At 42.7% G+C, this 23,053-nt stretch overlaps 1 protein-coding gene and 1 long non-coding RNA gene across 2 annotated transcripts; both read right to left on the bottom strand.

Moving 5' to 3' along the window:
* Positions 1–2,460: 2,460 nt before the first annotated feature.
* LOC115811315 (zonadhesin) lies at positions 2,461–22,771 on the bottom strand (the record flags this gene model as incomplete). Its single annotated transcript, XM_030773465.1, has 29 exons — positions 2,461–2,497; positions 3,312–3,480; positions 3,785–3,914; positions 4,863–5,206; positions 5,660–5,816; positions 6,167–6,375; positions 6,578–7,861; positions 8,323–8,407; positions 8,986–9,242; positions 9,511–9,648; positions 9,817–9,858; positions 10,035–10,119; positions 10,389–10,645; positions 10,981–11,056; positions 11,250–11,606; positions 12,091–12,207; positions 12,557–12,813; positions 13,102–13,239; positions 13,624–13,767; positions 14,637–14,721; positions 16,424–16,680; positions 16,807–16,944; positions 17,067–17,114; positions 17,373–17,638; positions 18,092–18,378; positions 19,914–20,294; positions 20,871–21,067; positions 21,616–22,174; positions 22,487–22,771. Coding segments are annotated over 29 exons (6,786 nt in total), but the record flags the coding sequence as incomplete, so codon positions are not given.
* On the bottom strand, positions 15,646–16,204 carry LOC115811413 (uncharacterized). Its single transcript, XR_004025279.1, has 3 exons — positions 16,122–16,204; positions 15,905–15,967; positions 15,646–15,713 (listed from the first exon to the last, which is right to left on the bottom strand). It is a non-coding gene; the product is annotated as an uncharacterized LOC115811413 (long non-coding RNA).
* Positions 22,772–23,053: the final 282 nt, after the last annotated feature.

A 23,053-nucleotide genomic window follows, 5' to 3' on the forward strand; every position in this document is an offset into this window, starting at 1 on the left:
CCTGTTATCAGGACATTCAGGCAGGTAATAGTTTTTCAAATTTCGTTAGAATTTCCTTATTAGATTGTGATGTGAGTGCACACTATGCCGGGTATGTCAAGAATGCAGAAGAACGTTTTTTAAAACTAAGATCACGTGATGTCGTGTCTAAACAATGATTATTATCATGTCAGGGCACTGGCAGTGCGTGAATGTCAAAGTTAAAAATACACTGGCATAAATGTATGTGCAAACACTTCACATTAGAGCAGAGAACTGATTTTATACATCATGGAAAATTACTGTGTTTCACATGTTGCGGTAATTTTATCAAAACAACAGTAAGCTTTTGGACTGGCAGTCAACCGGGCTCAATGTGAAGATGAGGATCGTGTTTTGAAAGATACATTTCCTGATAAGACAAATATTTTTTTTAATTTTGCCTTATTCTGTTCACAGTAAAAGATGGACACTTGGCATACATGTGCAGGTGAGGGAAACAAAGCCAAAAAGTGGAAAGTCTGTGCTTTTACAGACTGACAAGAAAGCAGGAAAGAGAGAGTGTGTGTTTGGTGTATGTGTGTGTGTGTGGTGTGTGTGAGTGTGTGTGGTGTGTGTGAGTGTGTGTGGTGTGTGTGTGTGTGTGTTTTGCAGTCATTTAAAGCATGAACAACCGCACTGTTTTTGAGATGTGTGACTCTTCTGCTTTGAGCTCAAAAGCAAATGAGCCTGGTGCAGCCGAGTGGAGAATCTGGATTTTTTTTTTCTTTTTCTTTCTTTCTTTTTTTGACTTACGACTGCTTGCGAGAATAACAAAGAAAATGAATAAAAAGTTTTAGACAAATCAGTGGGTGAAGTGAACAAGTGCAGGAGGCTTTTGAATAAGCAATTATTATCCAACTGCCCATAAAACTCAAAAGACTCACAACCACCAACCCCCCCCCCCCCCCCCCCCCCGCCCCACACACACACACACACACACACAAAATTCAAAGCTTACAGGTGAAGCAGAATTGACGTCACACGTGGAAGACCAGATTAGAGCATTCGCTTGTGAATAGGCGACAAGGAATGACGAGCATTCATTTTTGTTGGCCGAGGTGCAGTGCATAACAGGGACGGTCCCGGACATCTTGGAAAATAACGATTATTTGTTTGAGAAGGAGGAAATTCTAAGATTTCACTTCACAATCAAAATGAAAACTGTCAGTTATGCACTGCTGGACTGTCTCAGCAGCTACATGTATTACGTTTATGGCGGGAAAAGAAAAAAAAGCCATTTCACGATCACTCAACGAGCCAACGCGTATGGTTACGTGGGTCTTTCAGAAATGTACCATTAATATGGAAACCCTGACACTTGAAAGATTGTTAGTGCGTCAGTATGTTGTCACCGTGCTTTGGTATGAGACTCTCAGTTATGCATGCTTTTCATTGTCTGTTCCCACCCCTTTCTCGGTGCTCTCTGAAACGTTTTTCAGAGAAATATTGCCATTGCAAAATCTCTTCACTGTAATCATGCGCAAAACCCCTTCATAGTGTTATCAGGAAGTTATAATGAAAACTGACTTTTAAATTACTTTTACTTCCTTCTTTGATATGCAAAACCAAGTCCTATCAGGAAAAGCCACATCCATAAGATAGATCCAAAGCAGCCAACATGCCGCTTAAAGAAAAAGAAACTGATAAACTCTCAAGTGGTTTCTAGTGTGAAATCAGCGATTTCTTTGACATGTCCACAATCCAATGAGAAGTTTATGAGTTTCTCTGGAACTGTTTGTCAGTTCAAATAATACTCCTTAAAGATAACTCCAACTGTCTGTTCAGAACCTGGATGAGTTTATGGCAACCTTTATTTAAAAAGAAACAAGTTAAGAAACAGTTTAATGAATAACTATTAGATAAATACTGAAAACAGATACTCTTTGGGTAAGTAAACATGCACAGATGTGTACACGGTGTGAGATTTTGCAGGGAAAAATTGTGTTTTAAAATCTAAAATCTAAAATCTAAAAGACACAGCTGAAATAAATATGACACAACAAATGAAATATGCTTTTCAGACCTTGTTTTTCCAAGAAAGAAATGGATGTGTTTGAGAATATTTGCACATTTACACAAATGCAGACATTTATACGAGCAGAGAAAGATTAAATCATTTCCGTCTCTCACAGTTTAAGAGATCAGACAGCGTAGATTAGAGCATTAAACCACTGGAATTCTACGATGGCCTTATTAACATCCCGGCCAAAATAAGTGCTAATGTATCTCCGTTTTCAAACATAGAAATGAAACGCTTGCTTAAACTCACTCAAGTTTACAAGCTTCATGGTAACATTTGACAAGGAGGGAAAAAAGTGCTTTAGAAGTCTGAAGTGAAGGAAGGCCAGGTCGTTTGAATAGACGCATTGTTAATTGCACAGAGGGTAATTGCGTGGGTTTTGAACCCTGAGGCTTTTGTCTTTTGTTCCAACTTGGGCTTTAGGCACGGGTGATGGTCCGCAGGAGAGTGGAGCGTCTGGAAAAGAGGACACGCAGAAAGGACACTTTTTTTAAAACATAGAGGCAATGGAGCCATCAGTAACAACCAAATCTGCCCCACTTCACGTGAAGACTATTTCTACATTTTGCATTATCACTGCTGCAGCGTCTGGAAAATATTCCTATGGAAAGACTGTGTGTGTGTGTGTGTGTGTTTTGACTATTTAAAAGTAATGAAATTAATGTTAAACTTCGATATCTCACATATGTACAGTTAGACACGTTCAACTGGAAGTGAGTCCAAAACTGTCCCTACAATGCTCTAGTGGGTTTAAGACAGGTCCAAAAGCGGTTGAGACATTCTGAAGGCTTTCCTGGATAATGCTTTACAAATTCTTCCCGAATTACACATATTTGTAGACCCAGAAAGCTTCATTTTCACATCAGTAAACAAACACTCTGTATTCTAAGGTATTTCTCAATCGCCTCCATCATAGCCTTAGAATGGAGATGAATGTATTCTTGTCCCTATTGTAAAATCAGTACTTTTATTGTTCAGACAGAAATCTCTGGGTAGATATGTGCTGTAAGTATATACTGAATGACTTATAACGAATTGGACAATAAGGAAAAGAGATGAGTCAGGTTTTATGAGTCACTCTGTAGACTCCTTATTTCCCCCGAGGCACGTCAATGGGACTAAAAGATGTATTCGTGCCAGAGTTACACCTAAATATTCCGTGAGCTTTCTCTGCTTCCTCATGCTCGTCGCGAAATGCAGAGCGCTTTCTATTTTTTTTTTTTTAATTTTTCTTTTTTGGCTCCAGCATTCAGAACGGAGAGATTCTTACTTCCGTCTGATAAACAAACGCTCCTCCGTAACCCTCCAGCTCTCTCCAAACTCTTTCTCGCTCTTGGCTTGTTCTCCGTCCGGCTTCATCATGTCGTTCTTTTTCTTGCCATCAAAGTTTCCGCACAGACCCCCGACTTTCTTCTTGTACGTGTGAGGCAGCACAATCTCTGCAAAAAAAATGCGATGCCAGACATCAGAGACAGCTTAGCTTAGTTCATCTATTCACATTGTTAGCATCGGCAAAGGTATGTGACAAACACTTAAAAGTATGTCACAAATGGTTTACTTTAGAAGAATCAAGGACGCGGATCAAGGATGCCATCTCATCCCCAATCCGTAAATGCCTTCGTGGTCTGTGCCAAGAGGATGGATGAAATCTGATCCTAATGTAAGTTCCTTGTACTTTCTCTGAACTGACAGATAGGAGCGTTTAATAACTGAAATGATTATTGTTAGCGTTTCTGCACCAACCTGCTTTGCCTTTGCCGTTGAACTCCACCGTAAGCCCAAAGTCAGTCGTCAAGTAGAGCCTTGAGGAGTGTTCCCTAATTTTCAACCCCGCGGATGGTGAAACGGGGAGTCGAACCTGTGCACCGTCAACCTGTTTCAGATGGAAACAGATCATCAAGTGAGTTACTTAGACATTTAGATAGTTAGATAGTTCAGATCTTGATATTTAGATAGTTTGGATCTTGTTACACTGATTAATGCACTGCTGTAGTTCTCTCCTGTAGCGTTTCTGATGAAAATTCTTTACATCTGAATATTTGTTACAAGAACTGAACAGGCATCACCAGCAGTGCAGTTCACCATATTGACCAGTTGGTGGCAGCACAAGATAATTTTCAAGAGCACTTTAAAAGAACTTGATCAGGGAATATCTTATCTGTTTTGACACCTTTTTTGTGAGGACTAGATAAAGGGAGTTATCAAGAGGACAGATTCAAATTTACAGTCAACGTCTTTCCAGTCAAAGGTTCTAACTTTTGCGGCCGCTTCTAAATGAAGTTGTGGCAACCATGTCCAAAGAGTTCATCTGAAGCAGATAAGGGAAGGTTTCTGATAACACTTCTGATTTCATTTTAGTACATGAGCGCCCTGAAATTCCGTTAGGTCACACGTCTCCTATCTCTTCTCTCATCTGTGACATGAAGGCCTTAGTCAACTTCTCTCTTTATCTCTATTTCTCATTTCTCTGTCTCCCCTCTCCCTCTCTGTCTCTGACACATACACACGCACACACACACACACACTCACACACATAGGCACATACAAACACACATACGCACATATTTAAGAGGGTATAAACGCTGTTCACAAACACCGAAGTAGGACAGCTCATCCCAAAGACTCGTGTATTGTGTGTGTCGTCTAAAACATATAAGATAGCAACGTTTCCAAATGGTTCTACAAGAAATGAGAGAAAACCTGGTTCATGCCCTTGTTCTCTGGATGATATAAACACCCTATATCAGCAAAAAAGACAGACAGATAGCCAACACCTTCAAGCAGTCACGAAAAAATGCGTAAAGAGTTTGTTGGCACTCACCACAACTTTCCTGTTCTTCTTGAACACCACCGTGTGGTTATAGACTCTGATTTTCATCTCACGCAAGCGACCGCGGCTACCATGTTCTTCACTATCGTCATCTTCATCACTGTCTTCATCGCTTCGACTGCTGCTATTGTCATCATCATCATCATCATCGTGGTCTTTGTCGCTGTCCTGATCGCTCACGACCTTGTTGATGCCCACCACATAGACATCTGGAAGGTTCTGTGGCAGACGAGTGGTTTGGACCAGGACGTAGGAGTGCTCGCCCTCAAACTCGTGTTTCATGTCATCAAAGGTTCTGTACTCTGAATCATCGTCAACAGAGCACTCGCTGAAATCTGTTCCAAAGAGAGGAATGAACTCGACTTAAGATGTTTTTTTAAGTTGTTTGCAAACTATAACACAGAGGTTGGCAGTTCTCCTTTTGAATGGTATGGTTATGTGGGCTTTTGTTCCAGTTATATGCAAATGCACCTGATTCAACCAATCGACTGAGAGACTTCTTACTATTTGAATCAGGTTTGTTAGATTATGATCAGGATTGTATGAAAAGGCCTGCTTGGTGTAGTGGTAGCAAATGCAGAGAGGAAGACCACTGTGGGATTTAAACATGAATCTCTCCACCAAAAGCCCATCCTGATAAGCAGAAGCAAAGTTTTTTCGCGATCACTTTTAGCTGTGGGCCTGAGTTAAGAATTTTGAAATGGTGTTCGGCTCATGGAAGAAACCAAGCTGATTTTTTGACTGTTCATTCTTGCAGGCTGTCTGCATGTTAAGAAAGAAGTATGTACCTGTGGACACACAGCTGAATTGTCCATCCTCGTCCATAAGACAGACATCATCGTCGTCACACTCATATTCTTCATCACACTCAATTTCTCCACGACCATCTTCTTCCTCACACTCACAGCGACGAGAGCAGTGATCTTCATACCACACCTGGTCAAACTGGAACCACACACACACACACACACACAGTTTAAATTTTATTACTATATCATTAAATATTTGCGATATTTAGAGCTACACAGAGGCTTAAATCCCATGTAGCATGTATGTCTGTCTGTGGTGCATATTCCGAGCAAAATATTTATCAGCAAACAATTGAAGTCAGTTTTTAGCTAATAATTAATTACATCTGTTCCTTTGTGTCACGTGTAACTAATAATTAATTACATTTATTCCTTTGTGTCATGTGTGTATACAAATCGAGCCACTCTGGCCTCGTCTGGAGCCAAACCATTTTATCTCTAAGGTTATTTTTTTTTATCGTTGGCTTGCCTGCTGATAGAACTTACGTAATATTTGTTGCCTTGGTCGTCCTGGCAACCACACTCTCGGATGGGAACGCACGTGCGTTTTTTAAGTATGAATCCGTCGTCACAAACACAGCCCTGCACGCATGGCTCGTCTGCGTTGCAGTCGGGTTGTCCGTGCAGGTGTTTGCAGGTGGGCTGGCAGGCAGGCATACAGTCGGTGTAATGGCTGTTTCTTGGGCAGGAAGGTGCTAAAATAGAGATTTGATTGTGTAATTGTATTTGATTATGTAATTGTATTTAACATGTTATTTTTAAATGTTTTAACTTTCATGAATTTGAAGGCCTCTGAAACAGACACATTAACTCATTAAGTTCTTTCTGGGCAGGTAGAATACAATATGTCAACTGAACACTGTATTTGAACACTATATTTGAAATGCAAAACCTTACTTGGGCGTGGTGTTTCAGGTCTGACTGTAGTCTGTGGAGGTCTGACTGTAGTTGGAGCAGATGTCTCAGGTCTGACTGTAGTCTGTGGAGGTCTAACTGTAGTTGGAGCTGGTGTTTCAGGTCTGACTGTGGTCTGTGGAGGTCTAACTGTAGTTGGAGCAGGTGTTTCAGGTGCAACTGTGGTCTGTGGAGGTCTAACTGTGGTTGGAGCAGATGTCTCAGGTCTGACTGTGGTCTGTGGAGGTCTGACTGTAGTTGGAGCAGGTGTTTCAGGTGCAGCTGTGGTCTGTGGAGGTCTGACTGTAGTTGGAGCAGGTGTCTCCGGTCTGACTGTAGTCTGTGGAGGTCTAACTGTAGTTGGAGCTGGTGTTTCAGGTGCAGCTGTGGTCTGTGGAGGTCTGACTGTAGTTGGAGCAGGTGTCTCCGGTCTGACTGTAGTCTGTGGAGGTCTAACTGTAGTTGGAGCTGGTGTTTCAGGTGCGACTGTGGTCTGTGGAGGTTTGACTGTAGTTGGAGCAGGTGTCTCAGGTCTGACTGTAGTCTGTGGAGGTCTGACTGTAGTTGGAGCTGGTGTTTCAGGTCTGACTGTAGTCTGTGGAGGTCTAACTGTAGTTGGAGCTGGTGTTTCAGGTCTGACTGTAGTCTGTGGAGGTCTAACTGTAGTTGGAGCTGGTGTTTCAGGTGCGACTGTGGTCTGTGGAGGTTTGACTGTAGTTGGAGCAGGTGTCTCAGGTCCGACTGTAGTCTGTGGAGGGCTGACTGTAGTTGGAGCAGGTGTTTCAGGTGCGACTGTGGTCTGTGGAGGTCTGACTGTAGTTGGAGCAGGTGTCTCCGGTCTGACTGTAGTCTGTGGAGGTCTGACTGTAGTTGGAGCTGGTGTTTCAGGTCTGACTGTAGTCTGTGGAGGTCTGACTGTAGTTGAAGCTGGTGTTTCAGGTGCAACTGTACTCTGTGGAGGTCTGACTGTAGTTGGAGCAGGTGTCTCTGGTCTGACTGTAGTTTGTGGAGGTCTGACTGTAGTTGGAGCAGGAGTTTCAGGTGCGACTGTAGTTTGTGGAGGTCTGACTGTAGTTGGAGCAGGTGTCTCCGGTCTGACTGTAGTCTGTGGAGGTCTGACTGTAGTTGGAGCTGGTGTTTCAGGTCTGACTGTAGTTGGAGCAGGAGTTTCAGGTGCGACTGTAGTCTGTGGAGGTCTGACTGTAGTTGGAGCAGGTGTCCCCGGTCTGACTGTAGTCTGTGGAGGTCTGACTGTAGTTGTTGTTGCTGGACCTGGGGGTGGGATGTCTTGAAATGTAAAGAATGAAGAAAAAACAGTTTGAGACTTGGAGAGAAATGTGGTTCAAAGACATCACATTTCATTATGTTGGCACCCAGTACTTGGGCTTGTGCTCTTCATCAAGATCAGTAATTGGTGAAGACATACAAGCTTCCATTCGTCAACCCTTTCAGTGCAGGTGTGTAGACTGTATATCGTTTTTGCACTCCATACACCAGTGGTGCTACAACTGTAAATCTAATTAGTGTGTATGACTTGTGACTAATACAGGAATGGCGGAAGTTGGTTTTGTCACTGCTTTGTAATTATTTTGACAATTTACAAACATCTAAAATAAATGAGGCTGATTAATTGTGTTTTGTGTAACATTTGTTTGAGGCCTTGCCAAGTTCTCTGATTCATCCTGTGACACACTGGTTCTATTCCGAAGGTCGTACTGTGTGATATTTGTAACTGGGTGGAAACTTACCTGCGCAAGTTCCACGGTAAAGGGAAATATCATCGACTGCAACATCAGAGCGGTCGTCGGTGCCTCTTCGGCCCTCAAAGATAATCTAAAAGGGAGAAGAGTATTGCAGATTAAATAAAGCGAGAATACTTAACAACTTTCAGTGAGCAGTATTTAAAATATAGTGTAAGACACCTGAGTATTAACTGTAAAACTAATAAAGATTGGTGGGTATAAACCCACAACAGTAATTCAAAAAAAAAAAAAAAAAGGGCAGAGTGTGTGTGATAAGAAACAATGTATTAATTTTGGGCATTCACTGTGACTGAAACTGACACATCATAATCATGGTAATTTGCTTTTTGGATTCAAATGAGAGGGATTAACAGTACTGCTGCAACCTAGAGTATGGATTGTTCTTGCTTAAACAGAAGCTAGCTACAGTGTATAGTAGAGTGTAGAGTAGAGTACTAGTACTAGACAAGAGAAGAGTTTTTCAGATACAAATCAAAATGAAGAAGAAATGTGTACAAGCCTACAAGTATTTGAGTATAGATTTTTAAAGTAAACTTCTACAGTCAAGAGGATGTAAACACAAACAAACAAACAAACAAAAATTAGATTTGATTTTTATCAAGGTACCCAGAACTATTTTTATTTTCTTTGCGGACTTTCAGCACTTACCTGGAAGTTCTCTTCAGGCCTCAGGTCTACCAATGCCCTGTGCCAAAGGTCTCCCTGATTATTCCTCATAGACCACACTGACTGTGCCAAGCTTCCCTGCAGCAGGTACACAGTCAGTCCCATGGTGTCAGCAGTGCCGTACATGTGGTACCAGAACTCCAGGCACTGAGGAACCGGATCGGGACACTCTGAGCTCACGAGACGAGCTGTGTCTCCATTATATCTCCCGTCGGCTTCAATGTACAAGTAACCACCACCTGGGTAGAATCACAAACAAATCAGGATAACTTTTTTTTTTTTTTTTTATCTCGCAACTAGATGTAAACACGGAGTCTTGGCTCTTCAGTTTCATCTGTGTTCATTTTAATGGAGACACCAAGTTTATTTAACATTTAACTCAGATTTTCATCCAGTATTGTTTGTTGCCTGTATCTTTATATGCCTGTATCTTTTTTCATTGATTCTTATTGGTTCCTGCTGTGTTAATGGTGTTAATATTGTTTTGTTTGGTTTGATGTTACTTACTTCCACTGGTGTGGTCGTAGGAGGGCCCTGTCATAAGAGTGGGGGTGGAGCCATTCTGCCACGTCCAATCAAAACTGTCAGTCATCATCTGACTCCAGGCACAGAGGTGATGATCAAAGCTGCAGCCAAGGTTGCAAACTGTGAAAAAAGCATTTCAAATACAAATATCAGCCACTAATAGTGTAGCCATGCCGAATGTTTAGTAATAATATGAATCACAATCTATGTAATGTATTATCACTGTCAAATACTGTAACCTGTTTTGATACATTTTGAGAGCAGGAGCGGCTTGGGAAGAGTATGTACCTGGGTGAGGATCGGTGGGGCCTGGGTCTGGGATTGATGAACCTGTCAGTCATGTAAAAAACCAAAAATGAGTTTCACCTCTTAAAAATCTCCGGCAAAACTGAAATTCAGATACATTCTCAGACTATATGTAATAAACATTGTGAGCTCTACTCAGGGTTCAGTGTACATAAGTTCAGTAAGTGATCCGTGGAGCTTTTCACTGTGAGCTGACCGACCTTTACATTCCCCGAATGTTATTGCAACGTCATCCCAAGCCATGTCTGACAGAGCACTGGAGCCTCTGATGCCTTCCACTGAAATCTGAGACAAAACATAATTACATACTTTACTGTACATCCAGGACACCAGGACATACAGTCATAGAAACACATGTAAAAGGAAAGGGAACTCGTTCTAAATGTCTCACAAGGCCAATTTCAACACCTGGACAAATAATCTGTTGCAATAAGTAAAACAGGCAAGAGAATTAAAAACAAACAAACAAACAACTCCATTGTGTATATCTTTATAAGAGCAATTATTAAATTTTTCAGTACACTTCTCAGAATGCTTTTGTACCCATCGCTCACCTGGAACGGACCCTCAGCAGTGATTTGGACCTCGACTTTGTGCCAGAGGTCGCCCTGGTTGTTGGATTTGGTCCAGATCTTGGTGTATGTGTTGTGTTCCACCTGGTAAACGCTGAGTTTCATGTCGACTGCCTGTCCAAACATGTGATACCAAAAGCTCAGACAGTGGGTGCCAGGTGCCTGACACGGAGGGCTAATCATACGAGCGGAGTCTCCATGGTACACGCCATCACCTTCAGTGTACATATAGTGGCCACCTAAGGAATATAAAATTTTATCTTTAAAAAAAAGGTCCCACATTCTATCAATAGAATAGAATAGTGTATTTGAACATTTAAATGGGCAGTGATATGTTTAGGTTGAACCCGTTTCATGCCCAGTCTTCTTACTTCCAGTTGTATGGTCACCGTTTGGCCCAGAAAGGTCAGTGGGGGTTGAGCCAGACCATCTCGTCCAATCAAAACTGTCCTGGACCAGCTGCTCCCAGCCACACTCATCCCGATCAAAGTTACAGTTCAGTGGGCAACCTGTTGGATGTGAGTCAAATGAAGTCACACTTATGTAGTAGAAATGACTGAAGAATTGAGCTTACCAAACTCAATGTATGTGTAGACACTCACTTGCTTGGGGAGGTAGAGTAGTAGGTGTGTTGGTTGGTGGTAGCCTCGCTAAAGAAGTTTTGGAGAAAAAGACATCTCATTTGTGCTTCAGATGGCATGAAATATTATCCCATAAAGTCTTCTATAATGAACAGTGAATTCTTTTGTTGCAAACGTGATGCGAAAAAGTCAAAATGTTAAAAGCAAAATTCAAACATCAAAGCAATGTGACAACGTTTTAATACCAAATGCAAAGTCTTACTTGGGCGTTGAGTTGTTGGTCTAACTGTAGTTGGAGCTGGTGTTTCAGGTCCAGCTGTAGTCTGTGGAGGTCTGACTGTAGTTGGAGCTGGTCTGTCTGGTCCAACTGTAGTCTGTGGAGGTCTGACTGTAGTTGGAGCAGGTGTTTCAGGTCCGACTGTGCTCTGTGGAGGTCTGACTGTAGTTGGAGCAGGAGTTTCAGGTCCGACTGTGGTCTGTAGAGGTCTGACTGTAGTTGGAGCAGGTGTTTCAGGTCTGACTGTAGTCTGTGGAGGTCTGTCTGTTGTTGGAGCAGGTGTGTAAGGTCTGACTGTTGTCTGTGGAGGTCTGACTGTTGTTGGACCTGGGAGTGCAATGTCTTTAAATGTAAAGAATAATGAAAAATAGTGTGAGAATTGGAGAGGAATTTACAGGGACATAGTTGTTTAAAGACATTGCCTCAGCATGTTGGCACATAGTATTGGAGCCTGAGAGCAGTATACAGGGAAACTAAGGCAGGAGTAGGTGTCCAGCTGCTCTCCATCAAGCAGCAATTGGCCAAGGCATAAAAGCTTTGTATTATCAACCCTTTTAGTGTGGATGTGTGAACTGCATATCTTTATAACAGTCCATACACCAGTGGTGCTACAACTATAAATCTAATTAGTGTGTTTGACTTGTGAGTGATACAGAGATGGGTGCAGGTTTGCTATGTCACTGCTTTGTGACTGGTGTGTTGATTTATAAACAACCAAAATAAATGAGGGAGCTGATTAATTGTGTTTTGTGTGACATTTGTTTGAGGCCTTGCCAAGTTCACTGATTCATCCTGTGACACACTGGTACTATTCCGAAGGTCGTACTGTGTGATATTTGTAACTGGGTGGAAACTTACCTGCGCAAGTTCCACGGTAAAGGGAAATATCATCGACTGCAACATCAGAGCGGTCGTCGGTGCCTCTTCGTCCCTCAAAGATAATCTAAAAGGGAGAAGAACATTGCAGATTACATAATGCGAGAATACTTAACAACTTTCAGTGAGCTGTACTTAAAATATTGTGTAAGACATATGAATATAGAGAGAGACACAAGAGAGGGATTTACAGTACTGCTGCATCCAAGAATAATGAGTATTATTGCTTAAACAGGAGCTAACTACAGTCTTAACAGATGTCTAATGGCGTGTCAGTAGGTTTTTCAGTTACAAATCAAAAAAGAAAGAAAAAAAAAGTGTACATTTTAAAGCAAACGTTCATAATCGAGTTACATTTGATTTTAACAAGGTAACAAGAACTATTTTTATTTACTTTGCGGACTTTCAGCACTTACCCGAAAGTTCTCTTCAGGCCTCAGGTCTACCAATGCCCTGTGCCAAAGGTCTCCCTGATTATTCCTCATAGACCACACTGACTGTGCCAAGCTTCCCTGCAACAGGTACACAGTCAGTCCCATAGTGTCAGCAGAGCCGTACATGTGGTACCAGAACTCCAGGCACTGAGGAACCGGATCGGGACACTCTGAGCTCAGGAGTCGGGCGGTGTCTCCATTAGTTGCTTCGTTTCCCTCGATATACAGGTAGTGGCCACCTACAGAGATAAACGGAACACCCAGAGAAAGACTGCTCAATCCTACAGTGCCTTGGTTTTTTGTCTTTTTATCGTGGAAGATGTTTGAAATGAAGAGTGCTTCAGTATTTGACAGATTAAGAATGTTTGTCTGAATGTTTATTGATGACTCTGCAGACACAGACGTGCATATAGATTATTATGCTGGCAGGCTTCTAAAGCAGTGATTCAGCCTACTGATTAGACCCTGGTTTTTTTCACATCACAGCAAATTGGGTGAAGGTTTGCCAAACGAGTTAGCTGGCTCACTTCCTGATGTGTGGTCGGTCGAAGGTCCAGTCAATGGCGTAGGGGTGGAGCCTTGCTGTCTTGTCCAATCAAAAACGTCCGTCAGCAACTGGTTCCATGAGCAGATGTCATTTTCGAAATCGCATGCAATGCTGCACACTGTATAATAGGGTTTGAGAAAGAAAAACACAATGATATGTGTTTATCCCGTTGGTCACGAGTTCTGCCTGCAGTGCGTATGTGGTGCAGAAACAAAGAAACACTTCATTTAGACAACTGATTATAGCTGACCGTTTTTAGGATAAAAAATATTGTCACGCATAGATACATAAGATGTTACATAAGGTGTTACATAAGATTATCTCAGGTCATATGAGTCTTTTAATCGAGTAATACTGTTAAATTACCTGAATGGACTCTCTACAAAAACAGTAAATAAAACCCTCAGAAATAAACCTTTGCTTTTATTACGTGTGATTAAGATTAACATAAATTGTACCAGTTAATAAATTATAGCCAAACCAACATCACAATCCATTGTACCTGGATGCGGCCTCCTCGACTGTCGAACGAATGAGGAGGATGTTGAGTTCAGACCAGCATCCTGAGAAACAGTTTCTTCTGGTGGCAGAGTGGAGATCAGATCAGGTTGTTGAGCTGTAGTGTGGACTACAGGAGGCAGTAAATCTGTAGTGTTAACGAAAGGGGGCAACAGATGTGTAGTGTGTTCTGCTGAGGGTTCGAGGGTTGAGGTGTCAGTTACAGGAGGGAGTGTTGCAGTGTTTGCAGTGTTGTCAACGGGAGGAAGCGGCGGCAAACGCGTGGCACAATGTCCCTGAATGACTAGCTACTCAGCTTCTTTTAATAAACAGTGCGGCTCATACATTTTTGAATAATATGATAATTCTAGTGTTCTGCTATCTTTTATTCTCAGGTTTGACATTCTGTCAATATATTTCGGCCCCTGTCTTGCTCTAAAGCTGAATGTTGTTCTGACACACACACACTTACACACACTTACACATGCGCACGCAAGCGCACACACACACACACTCACACACACACACACACACACACACAGAGACCCAGAAGGGGCGTGGTGATTGGGACAAGCCTTTGGGTTGTAATAGTGTAAATTACACAGAGAGAACTCTGTTTTGACCTGGAGCCGATTGTGTGTAAGATACAGACTCATTAGGGACATGACTGTGTGTAAGATACAGACTCGTTAAGGAAATGACTGTGTGTAAGATACAGACTCGTTAGGGAAATGACTGTGTGTAAAATACAGACTCGTTAGGGAAATGACTGTGTGTAAGATACAGACACGTAAGGGAAATGACTGCCTGGTTCCTGCTGTGCGCAGGGTGACCAGGTAATCAGACTCAAAACACACACTCACACACACACATGATAATCTCCATTCCATTGTCACTGCCTCTGAGCTGTCACTCTGTACCATGTTAACACTGTCAGATAAAAGTCTCGGCTGTACCTGTGGAGTGATAAAGCTGTGACTGACTGACAGGGCCGGCCGACTGACAGACGGTTCCTACCTGAACAGAGGCCACGATGGAGAGAGATGTCATCAATGGCCACATCGGAGAACTCGCTGGTTCCTCTGCGTCCTTCAAAAACAACCTGCAGATACAAGAGCCGTTCCATATTAATACAGAGCTGAGATCAGAGAGGCGGGTCTGTTTAGAGTATCGGTTTATTTTGTGCTATCTGGGAAAGAGAAATTCTGTTTGCTCTGCAGCCATTTCAAGTGTTTGCATGGTAACTATGCAAACGCTTGAAGTAACTATTTACGTGTTAATGTTCTAAACACAATACAAGTCATCTCTTTTAAAGCTTCCAAAGCTCTTTTAAAGCTTCCAAAAAAAAGCGTATGTTTTAGTGTCGTTCGGTATGCAACAGAAGCAGAATTTATCGCGGTAAACTGTGTGAAACAGCACTACTGAAAGGCGTGGTCACCTGGAAGGGCCTGGTCGCGTGGAAGTCGACCCGCCCTCTGTGCCACGTGTCTCCTCTGTCGTTTCTTCTCCCCCACAGGGGCAAAGTCTCTCCATCCTGTACGAGAGACACCTTCAGCTCCATGTTATCGGCAGAGCCGTACATGTGGTACCAGAACTGAAGACACTGGATGCCCAGGTCCGAACACACAGGGCTCAGGAGTCGGGCTGCGTCTCCATTATATCTTCCGTCGGCCTCGATGTACAGGTAACGACCACCTGGGCAGGCAGGACAACAGACGGAGGAGAGGATAAAGTTATTTCTGATCTCATAGTTAGATTTACAAACAGAGCCCCTGATTCTACAGATTCAGCTGCGTTCATTTCAATGGAGACACCAAGTTTATTTAGAATTTAACTTAGGATTTTATCCAGTATTTCTTGTTGCCTTTATCTTTCAAAGCCTTTGCATTGACTCTGATAGTTTTATTGCTGTGTAAATGGTCCTTTTATTGTTTTATTTGGTTTGATGTTACTTACTTCCACTGGTGTGGTCGTAGGAGGGCCCGGTCATAAGAGTAGGGGTGGAGCCATTCTGCCACGTCCAATCAAAACTGTCAGTCATCGTCTGACTCCAGGCACAGAGGTCCTCATCAAAGTTGCAGCCGAAGTTGCAAACTGTGGGAAAAGCATTTTAAATACAAATATCAGCCACCATCAAAAAAAAAAAAAAAATACACTGAAATACATTAAATTGAATTAAGTATTAAATTACATACTACAGTCTCTACTATGAAATTAAAATGATAAATATTTTAATCTGCTCTGACACAGACTGAGAGCAGAAGTCATTTGTGAAGTGTATGTACCAGAGGGACTTCCGTTGGTTACCAGTGGTATAAGAGTTGATGGCACATCTGTGCTCGTTGAGCCTGTCGGTTATTTAAAAAAGAAAGAAAAAAAAGAAACAACAGTTTTTACTTTGAAAAGCCCCAGACATGGCCCCAGTGTTTAAGGGACATTCAATATGTACAATAAATTATTCAGTAAATGATCCGTAGGGCTTTTCACTGTGAGCGGACCGACCTTTACATTCCCCGAATGTTATTGCGACGTCATCCAAAGCCATGTCTGACAGATTGCTGGAGCCTCTGATGCCTTCCACTAAAATCTGAGACAAAACATAATGAAATACATTACTGTATATCCAGGACACCAGGACATACAGTCATACAAAACACATGTAAAAAAAAAAACAAAAAAATGAAACTCATTCTGAGAGTTTCACAGGCAAATTTTATCACCTGGGCATCCAATCTGTCATGTTTAATAAAACGATAGTCATTACTCAGAGCATTTCCCGGAATGCCTCAGTTCCCATCGCTCACCTGGAACGGACCCTCAGCGGTGACCTGGACCTCGGCTTTGTGCCAAAGGTCACCTTGGTTGTCGGATTTGGTCCAGATCTTGGTGTATGTCTCATGCTCTATCAGGTAAACACTGAGTTTCATCGCAGTTGCCTGTCCGAACATGTGATACCAAAAGCTCAGACAGTGGGTGCCAGGCGCCTGACACAGAGGGCTAATCATACGAGCGGAGTCTCCATGGTACACGCCATCACCTTCAGTGTACATATAGTGGCCACCTAAGGAACAAAAAATGTTCTCTATGAACAAAAGGTCCCACATTCTATCAATGGAATAGAATAGTGTATTTGAACATGGGCAGTCCTATGTTTAGGTTGAACCCGTTTCATGCCCAGTCCTCTTACTTCCAGTTGTATGGTCACCGGTTGGCCCAGAATGGTCAGTGGGGGTTGAGCCAGACCATCTCGTCCAATCAAAACTGTCCTGGACCAGCTGCTCCCAGCCACACTCATCACGATCAAAGTTACAGTTCAGTGGGCAACCTGTTGGATGTGAGTCAAATGATGTCACACTTATGTAGTAGAAATGACTGAAGAATTGAGCTTACCAAACTCAGAGAGAATGACTATAACCAGCGTGACGATGTGTATGTGTAGACACTCACTTGCTGGGGGAGGTGGAGTAGTAGGTGGGTCGGTTGGTGGTAGCCTCGCTAAAGAAGTTAAAAGTGACAAAGAGATCAGTCAGTGAACTTGTGGATGTACTGTAGTTTACAGTCACGTGTTCTTAAGAACAAAAAATATCTACATCATTGTTAGAAGCAAGAATTTAAATGTCCAAGCAATGTGAACCAACAAAGCAGAGACTGGCAGATCATTTTACGGCGGTTCAAGACACCGATCAAGACTCGATCTATACTAACGACCCGCGTTACATCGAATGATCAGTTTTTAACTCAGTTTAGTCTCACCACAGACTGTGCTGTTCTTCCAGTCGCCCAGGTCAACCTCTGCCATCTGGCATGCGGCCTCATAGGCCTCTAAAGAGGTGCAGAGCTGGACCAGGTCACCCTCTGTGGCGCAGTGATCAGACACGCAGCTGTCTACGTAAATCTGAGGTGGCACGAAAAAGTGGCAGGCAGAAAACACATCTCCGTAGAGACTGCTGCATTCCACTCTGGCCTCGTTCAGGACCTCAGGAGAACACTCGGGGTCGGTGGGGGAGCCGTTGGAACAGCTGAAAAGACAGGATGTAGCATTCAGGAGGGCTTTGATGATCTGTTGTAGGTCAGTTTTGGGTCAGGGCGGTTTAGAACATCGTGCAGATAGAGCAATTAGGTTTAAATGTAGTGGTTGGTGAATTTGTTAGGCATTAGGTTTGAGGGGGAGATCACGATAAAGCGATCAGATTCAGGGTTTGGTCAATGTGCTTTCAGAACAGTTTCCATTTCATAAATTGCTAATGCATGATATTGGATATTTTTGTTTTTTAAGTCCTTTCTTTTTTTTCTTGAATGTCACAATTCAAAATAATCAAGGCAAATCTCAATAATTATAACCTTTTTTTTTTTTAATAACTCACAGAATCCCGTGTTTTACCTCTGGCAAATTAAATATATTTGCAGATAGACCCCACAAATTAGTTGAGAATTGTTGTAAAGGACGTTATAGACTTTAATCACATCCTCACCTCCATTCCTCATCGTTAGCGTTCCAACTACTGGCAAACAGGTATTTGTCGGCGATCGTATCGCCATCCGGGGTCACAAAGTCGTCGAACTGGCTGTCCGAGTACGTGCCGCACAGTCCGCAGGTTTCACCTCGGTACCTTTCGTCCACTTGCACAAAGAGGTTGCTGTCTCCATCGAACAGGACTCTGAGTCCAAACATTGTGTCCACCTGAACATATGGATTCTTCTGGAACACTGTGACCGAGGTGTTCAGAGTCACGGGAAGGTTCACCAAATCTCCATTCACCTGAGGGTTTTTTTTTTTTTTTTCGTAATTAGACAGAATATGGGGAGAGTGGTCTGAATGCAGAGTCAAAATATCCTGACCTTCATGCATGGTCTGGCCTGGCTTGCCTGATTATGATAGCACGCCAGTCTAGCTTTATCTCATTTGCCAGTTGCCATGGCATTCGGTCTAAATGAATTTACTGGATTGCGCAACATTCAAACTTTGCTCAGGCCAAAGCAATAAAACACAACTATCTTCGGTCAGTGTGAAATGAGAGTGTTCTTATCATCCTGCTGAACTGTTTTATTACCTGGCTGTTCACCTTGACAATAGACAGGACTGGAAATGTAACACTGAGGCTGTTTACAGGAAGGGGCAGAGCCCCAAAGCTTAGGTCCTTTAATGTATGCAGCAGGATGTTGCAGATCTTCTACCAGTCTGTTGTCGCAAGTGCAATTTTTATTTATTTATTTATTTATTTTTTGTAGCCATCGGTTGGGCCAGCAGTATCTGAGCCAGTGACACTAAGAAACTGAACAAGCTGCGAGAGAAAGCTGGCTCTGTGCTGGAGACTGCTCTGGAACCCCTAGAGTTGGTTGCTGCGAGAGGGATGTCGCACAAACGGCTCAACATAATGGAGGACGCCTCGCATCCCCTACACGACCTGCTGGTCAGACATCGGAGTGTCTTTATTCAGAGGCTCTTTCAGCTCCACTGGTATAAGGACCGCTGCAGGAAGTCGTTCCTGCCCACCACAATAACACTATATAACGACTCCCCTCTGTGCCAGGAGAGGAGACTTATCCCCTGAGTGGCTATACACAATGCACATTCTGCAGTTAAATAGCACAGTTAGAGCTATATCTTAAAGTCTGTTTTTATTCTATTTATTTTATCTAGTAGTATAGCAGTTTATATATATATATATATATATATATATATATATATATATATATATATATATATATATATATATATATATATATGGTTGTGTGCTTGGAACTTATGTGAATTGCTGCCCCCAACACTGCAATTTCCCTTGGGGCTCAATAAAGTAATCTACCTATCTATCTATCTATCTATCTATCTATCTATCTATCTATCTATCTATCTATCTATCTATCTATTAATTAGCATGTTTACATAAACTGCTAAGAAACACGGTGGACCAGATCCATATTATTCTTAGTGAATTCTTGACATTTTCCAACCCTGCTTTGAACTCTGTTTAATCATTAACTTTTAGGTCATCCCACACACATATCCTCCCCTCAGACAATGTAAGCCATGTCAATACCCACAGATTCCTCCAGTCAGAGTCATTAATCATTACCCTGTGACTAAGATCAAACAATATCTAATAATGTTGCTTAGGATTAAGTGCCTGTTGTATTTACTGCCCTTGGATGAAGACTCTATCAGACTTGCTCTAGGTATCTACCTGCTACCCAAATATCCCAGATTCTACTGCCCTGTTTAATATACAAATATCTGTCCTTATGCAAGAAGTCATAGCAGTTACACTACGGGAGGGTGAAATACACAATGCTTACATAGACCATCTTGCTCCTCCGAATAGCGATGTGAAAACCTTGAACCTCCAGAGCGACGGAGTTCAGGAAGGACGAGGAGGTGTGGTCCCGCCCCTCGTTTCGAGCAGTGATTGAGAACTGGACTTGGCTGGGGCCGCAGGTCTTTGCTATGGTGTAGTTACAGGTGCCCCGGAAGGAGTAGGCCTTTCCGTCGAAGGTAACGTAATGGGGATCCCCGTAGACGTGGCAGGTGACGGGATCTGAAGGGAAACAGCCCCTGACACCGTCGCGGACCGTGCAGATTTCGTTGGCGGTGCAGGATGTCGCAGAGCACAGGACGTTCCCCATGCCGGCACACTCACACGTCCTCTCGCAACGTGTGTCCATAAACGTCATCCCCCTCTACATGTGACACACGTAAAGCAAGGACTTTGTTAAAAAAAAAAAATGCCTCATCTACACTAAAAGCCATATCTTAAACCCTATCGCGCGTAGTTCTGGACTTTGAGGATCAGAGTCCTGTCTGTTTTTTGCAGTTGCTGTGTAATTTGAACCTGACTTAAGCATGAGACCTCAGGATGTGTTCACTCTACTGACATACATTGATTGGTCTTCTTTGGCATGGATTTTAGACTTGAGGGTCTGTGGTTGAGTGTGAGTGACTGTTGCATAACAGTGGTGTATTTTTGCTGAACTGCAGAAGTTCTCTCACTTGGGAGGGAAGTTGAAATTGTACTGTTTATTAATGACGTGGCATGTTTATGTCTAAACAAAAGCACCCTCTTCATTTTGTGTTCATCGCTAGCATTAGCTCATCTTCCTTTGTCAACATCCCAACCTGGGGCTTTTAAGAACTAATGTATTTACAAATAGAAACGTCCTGATTGGCTTCTGTAAAAATGCTAAATAGGTAAAGTCAAAGCACAGCACAGTGACATGTCTGTAAGAACACATTTTTGGGAGATTGTTGCATTTTACCTCATAGTGCTGCCCATCCACCCAGCAGCCGCAATCCTCTGCAGGTACGCACCTTCCTGCACTGAGCATGAAACCGTCATCGCACTCACATCTCTCCTCGCAGGTTCCACAGACCTCCGGGGCATCCAGGGCAGAGCAGGATTCTGGGCAACCACTGGCACATGCGTTATAATGGCTGTTTTCACCACAAACCAGAGCTGCAAAAAAAACAAAAAAAAAAAAAAAAAAAGAGGGGGGGGGGGGGGTTCAAAGGATTAGGTTATCCCAGTATTACCCTGTTCATTTTTTCCCCAAACACAAACTAATGTGTGTGTCACTGTATTAGCTGAGTGTGATTAATTAGTTACTGAGTTGAGCAATTCAGGACAGATCATATGGATAAGCTGTTGAACGGAAAAACAGTCAGGATGTCTTAGTAGCGCGTGATCAGTATTGGGTTTACGCATGGTTTCACCTTTGCTGTCAGTTTACTCTAGGACAATGCAGGGCCTAAGGTAGACTCTGCAATGTACAACTGTGTGTCGTACGTTGCTTGAAATGATTGACAGAGCAGAAAGTTACACTCTCCTGACAGGAATGCTTTCTTCTATTACCATGATAGAAATGGTGTCGATTCAGTGACATGTACAGTTACAGCCCAACTCACTAAAGTTGCATGTTAACACGTAAAAATTAAGGAAAGTAAAGAGGAAAATAGGAAGAAAAAAAAATATGGGAGAAAAAATATAAGCTAAGAGGGACGTACGACACAAAGAGGAATTTCTCCAAGCTGGCAGGATGATCCCAGCCTTTTGACAAGTTTCAGCAAATATTTGCAGAGAATCGCAGAGTATTTCTTGATCCCCGTGTGAGGCACACATATCATACACGCAGTTTCTGTGGAATTTCTCAGTGCTCAGTTCATTTAAGCAGGCTGCAAACGGCCCATCTTGAGAAAGCAAGACACCACAATGGACCTCGCTGGCATACTCCAGTTCCTCTTCTGCTGGGCACTCCCTTGGCAATACAGGAGCGTCACATGGAGCATCGGGGCTTGTCCAGCTCAGTCCCAGAACCTGGGCATCTTCACTTTGCGACCCATTCGGTCTTGCGTAATCATCGTCTGGGATGTGATTGAAGTTGCCACACATGCCGCAAAGTTTGTTGGAGTACACGTCGGGCACAGTGACTTTTACGGCGCCTCTTCTCGAGTAGGACACCATCAACCCAAAATTTGTTTCCAAAAGAACAAGAGATCTGTTCCTGACGATTGTGATTGCGTCTCTGCTGAGACTAACTGGTAGAGACTTCCAGATTCCATTGACCTAAAAAAAAATAAAGGATGTTCCTTTGTTACCTTTCAACCAGGTAAATGTACAACAAAGCATGGAACAATATTTTCCATGGACCATCAACCATAAACAAGCTGTACCACTACAAAGAGTTGTCTTATTTTGATAAAAAAAAAATAGCCTGCATGTGCATTCTCCATGTGAATCTGCTTGCTGTTAACTCTTTGACATTCCACACCACTGATAGTTTAACAGTAAGGTTATATTTATGGTGCATATTATTCACATGCAGTACGTGTTTCATAAGACCATGGAACAACTGGTGCCAAGAAAAAGCACGCTCACCATAACTCTGTGACGGTCTCGCTTCAACATGGACACTCTTAACCCTTGTATGTTGACATTCACTCGCTGGATGGAGGAAATAGAAGAGTCTCCCCTCTTTTCGTTTTGTGCCTCCACGACGAAGGTAGGAAGCAATTCAGAGTTGTCACAGACCTTCGCCAGGACGTAGGTGCAAGGCCCCACAAAGCGGAAGTTAACTCCGTCGAAAGTGGTGTAGCGTGGATCGCTGTCCACACTGCAGGTGCCATAAATGTTAGTTTGGTTTGAAGAATCCACCTGTCCACAGGTCTCACCATCTGGGCAGGAGGCCGCGGCACATAAAAGCTGACCACTTGAGCATGTGCATCTGGTGGACCTGTCTGTCCAGAAGCTAGATCCTGATTGACATTGTGACCCTGCAAGATTATACAAGGAGAATGGCTCTTGAACTGTGATCTCTTTGTACAGCATCTCTACATCAAGACTTGAATCAGTCTACTTGACAAAATTTTATAAACATTCTGGAGAAGATTAGAAAGGGCAGCAAAAGCAAGATAAGGCATGTGTCTCGCTGAGCTGTAAATGGAA

The sequence above is a fragment of the Chanos chanos genome, chromosome 5 (assembly GCF_902362185.1).
Source record: "Chanos chanos chromosome 5, fChaCha1.1, whole genome shotgun sequence".
In the NCBI taxonomy this organism is placed as follows: Eukaryota; Metazoa; Chordata; class Actinopteri; order Gonorynchiformes; family Chanidae; genus Chanos; species Chanos chanos.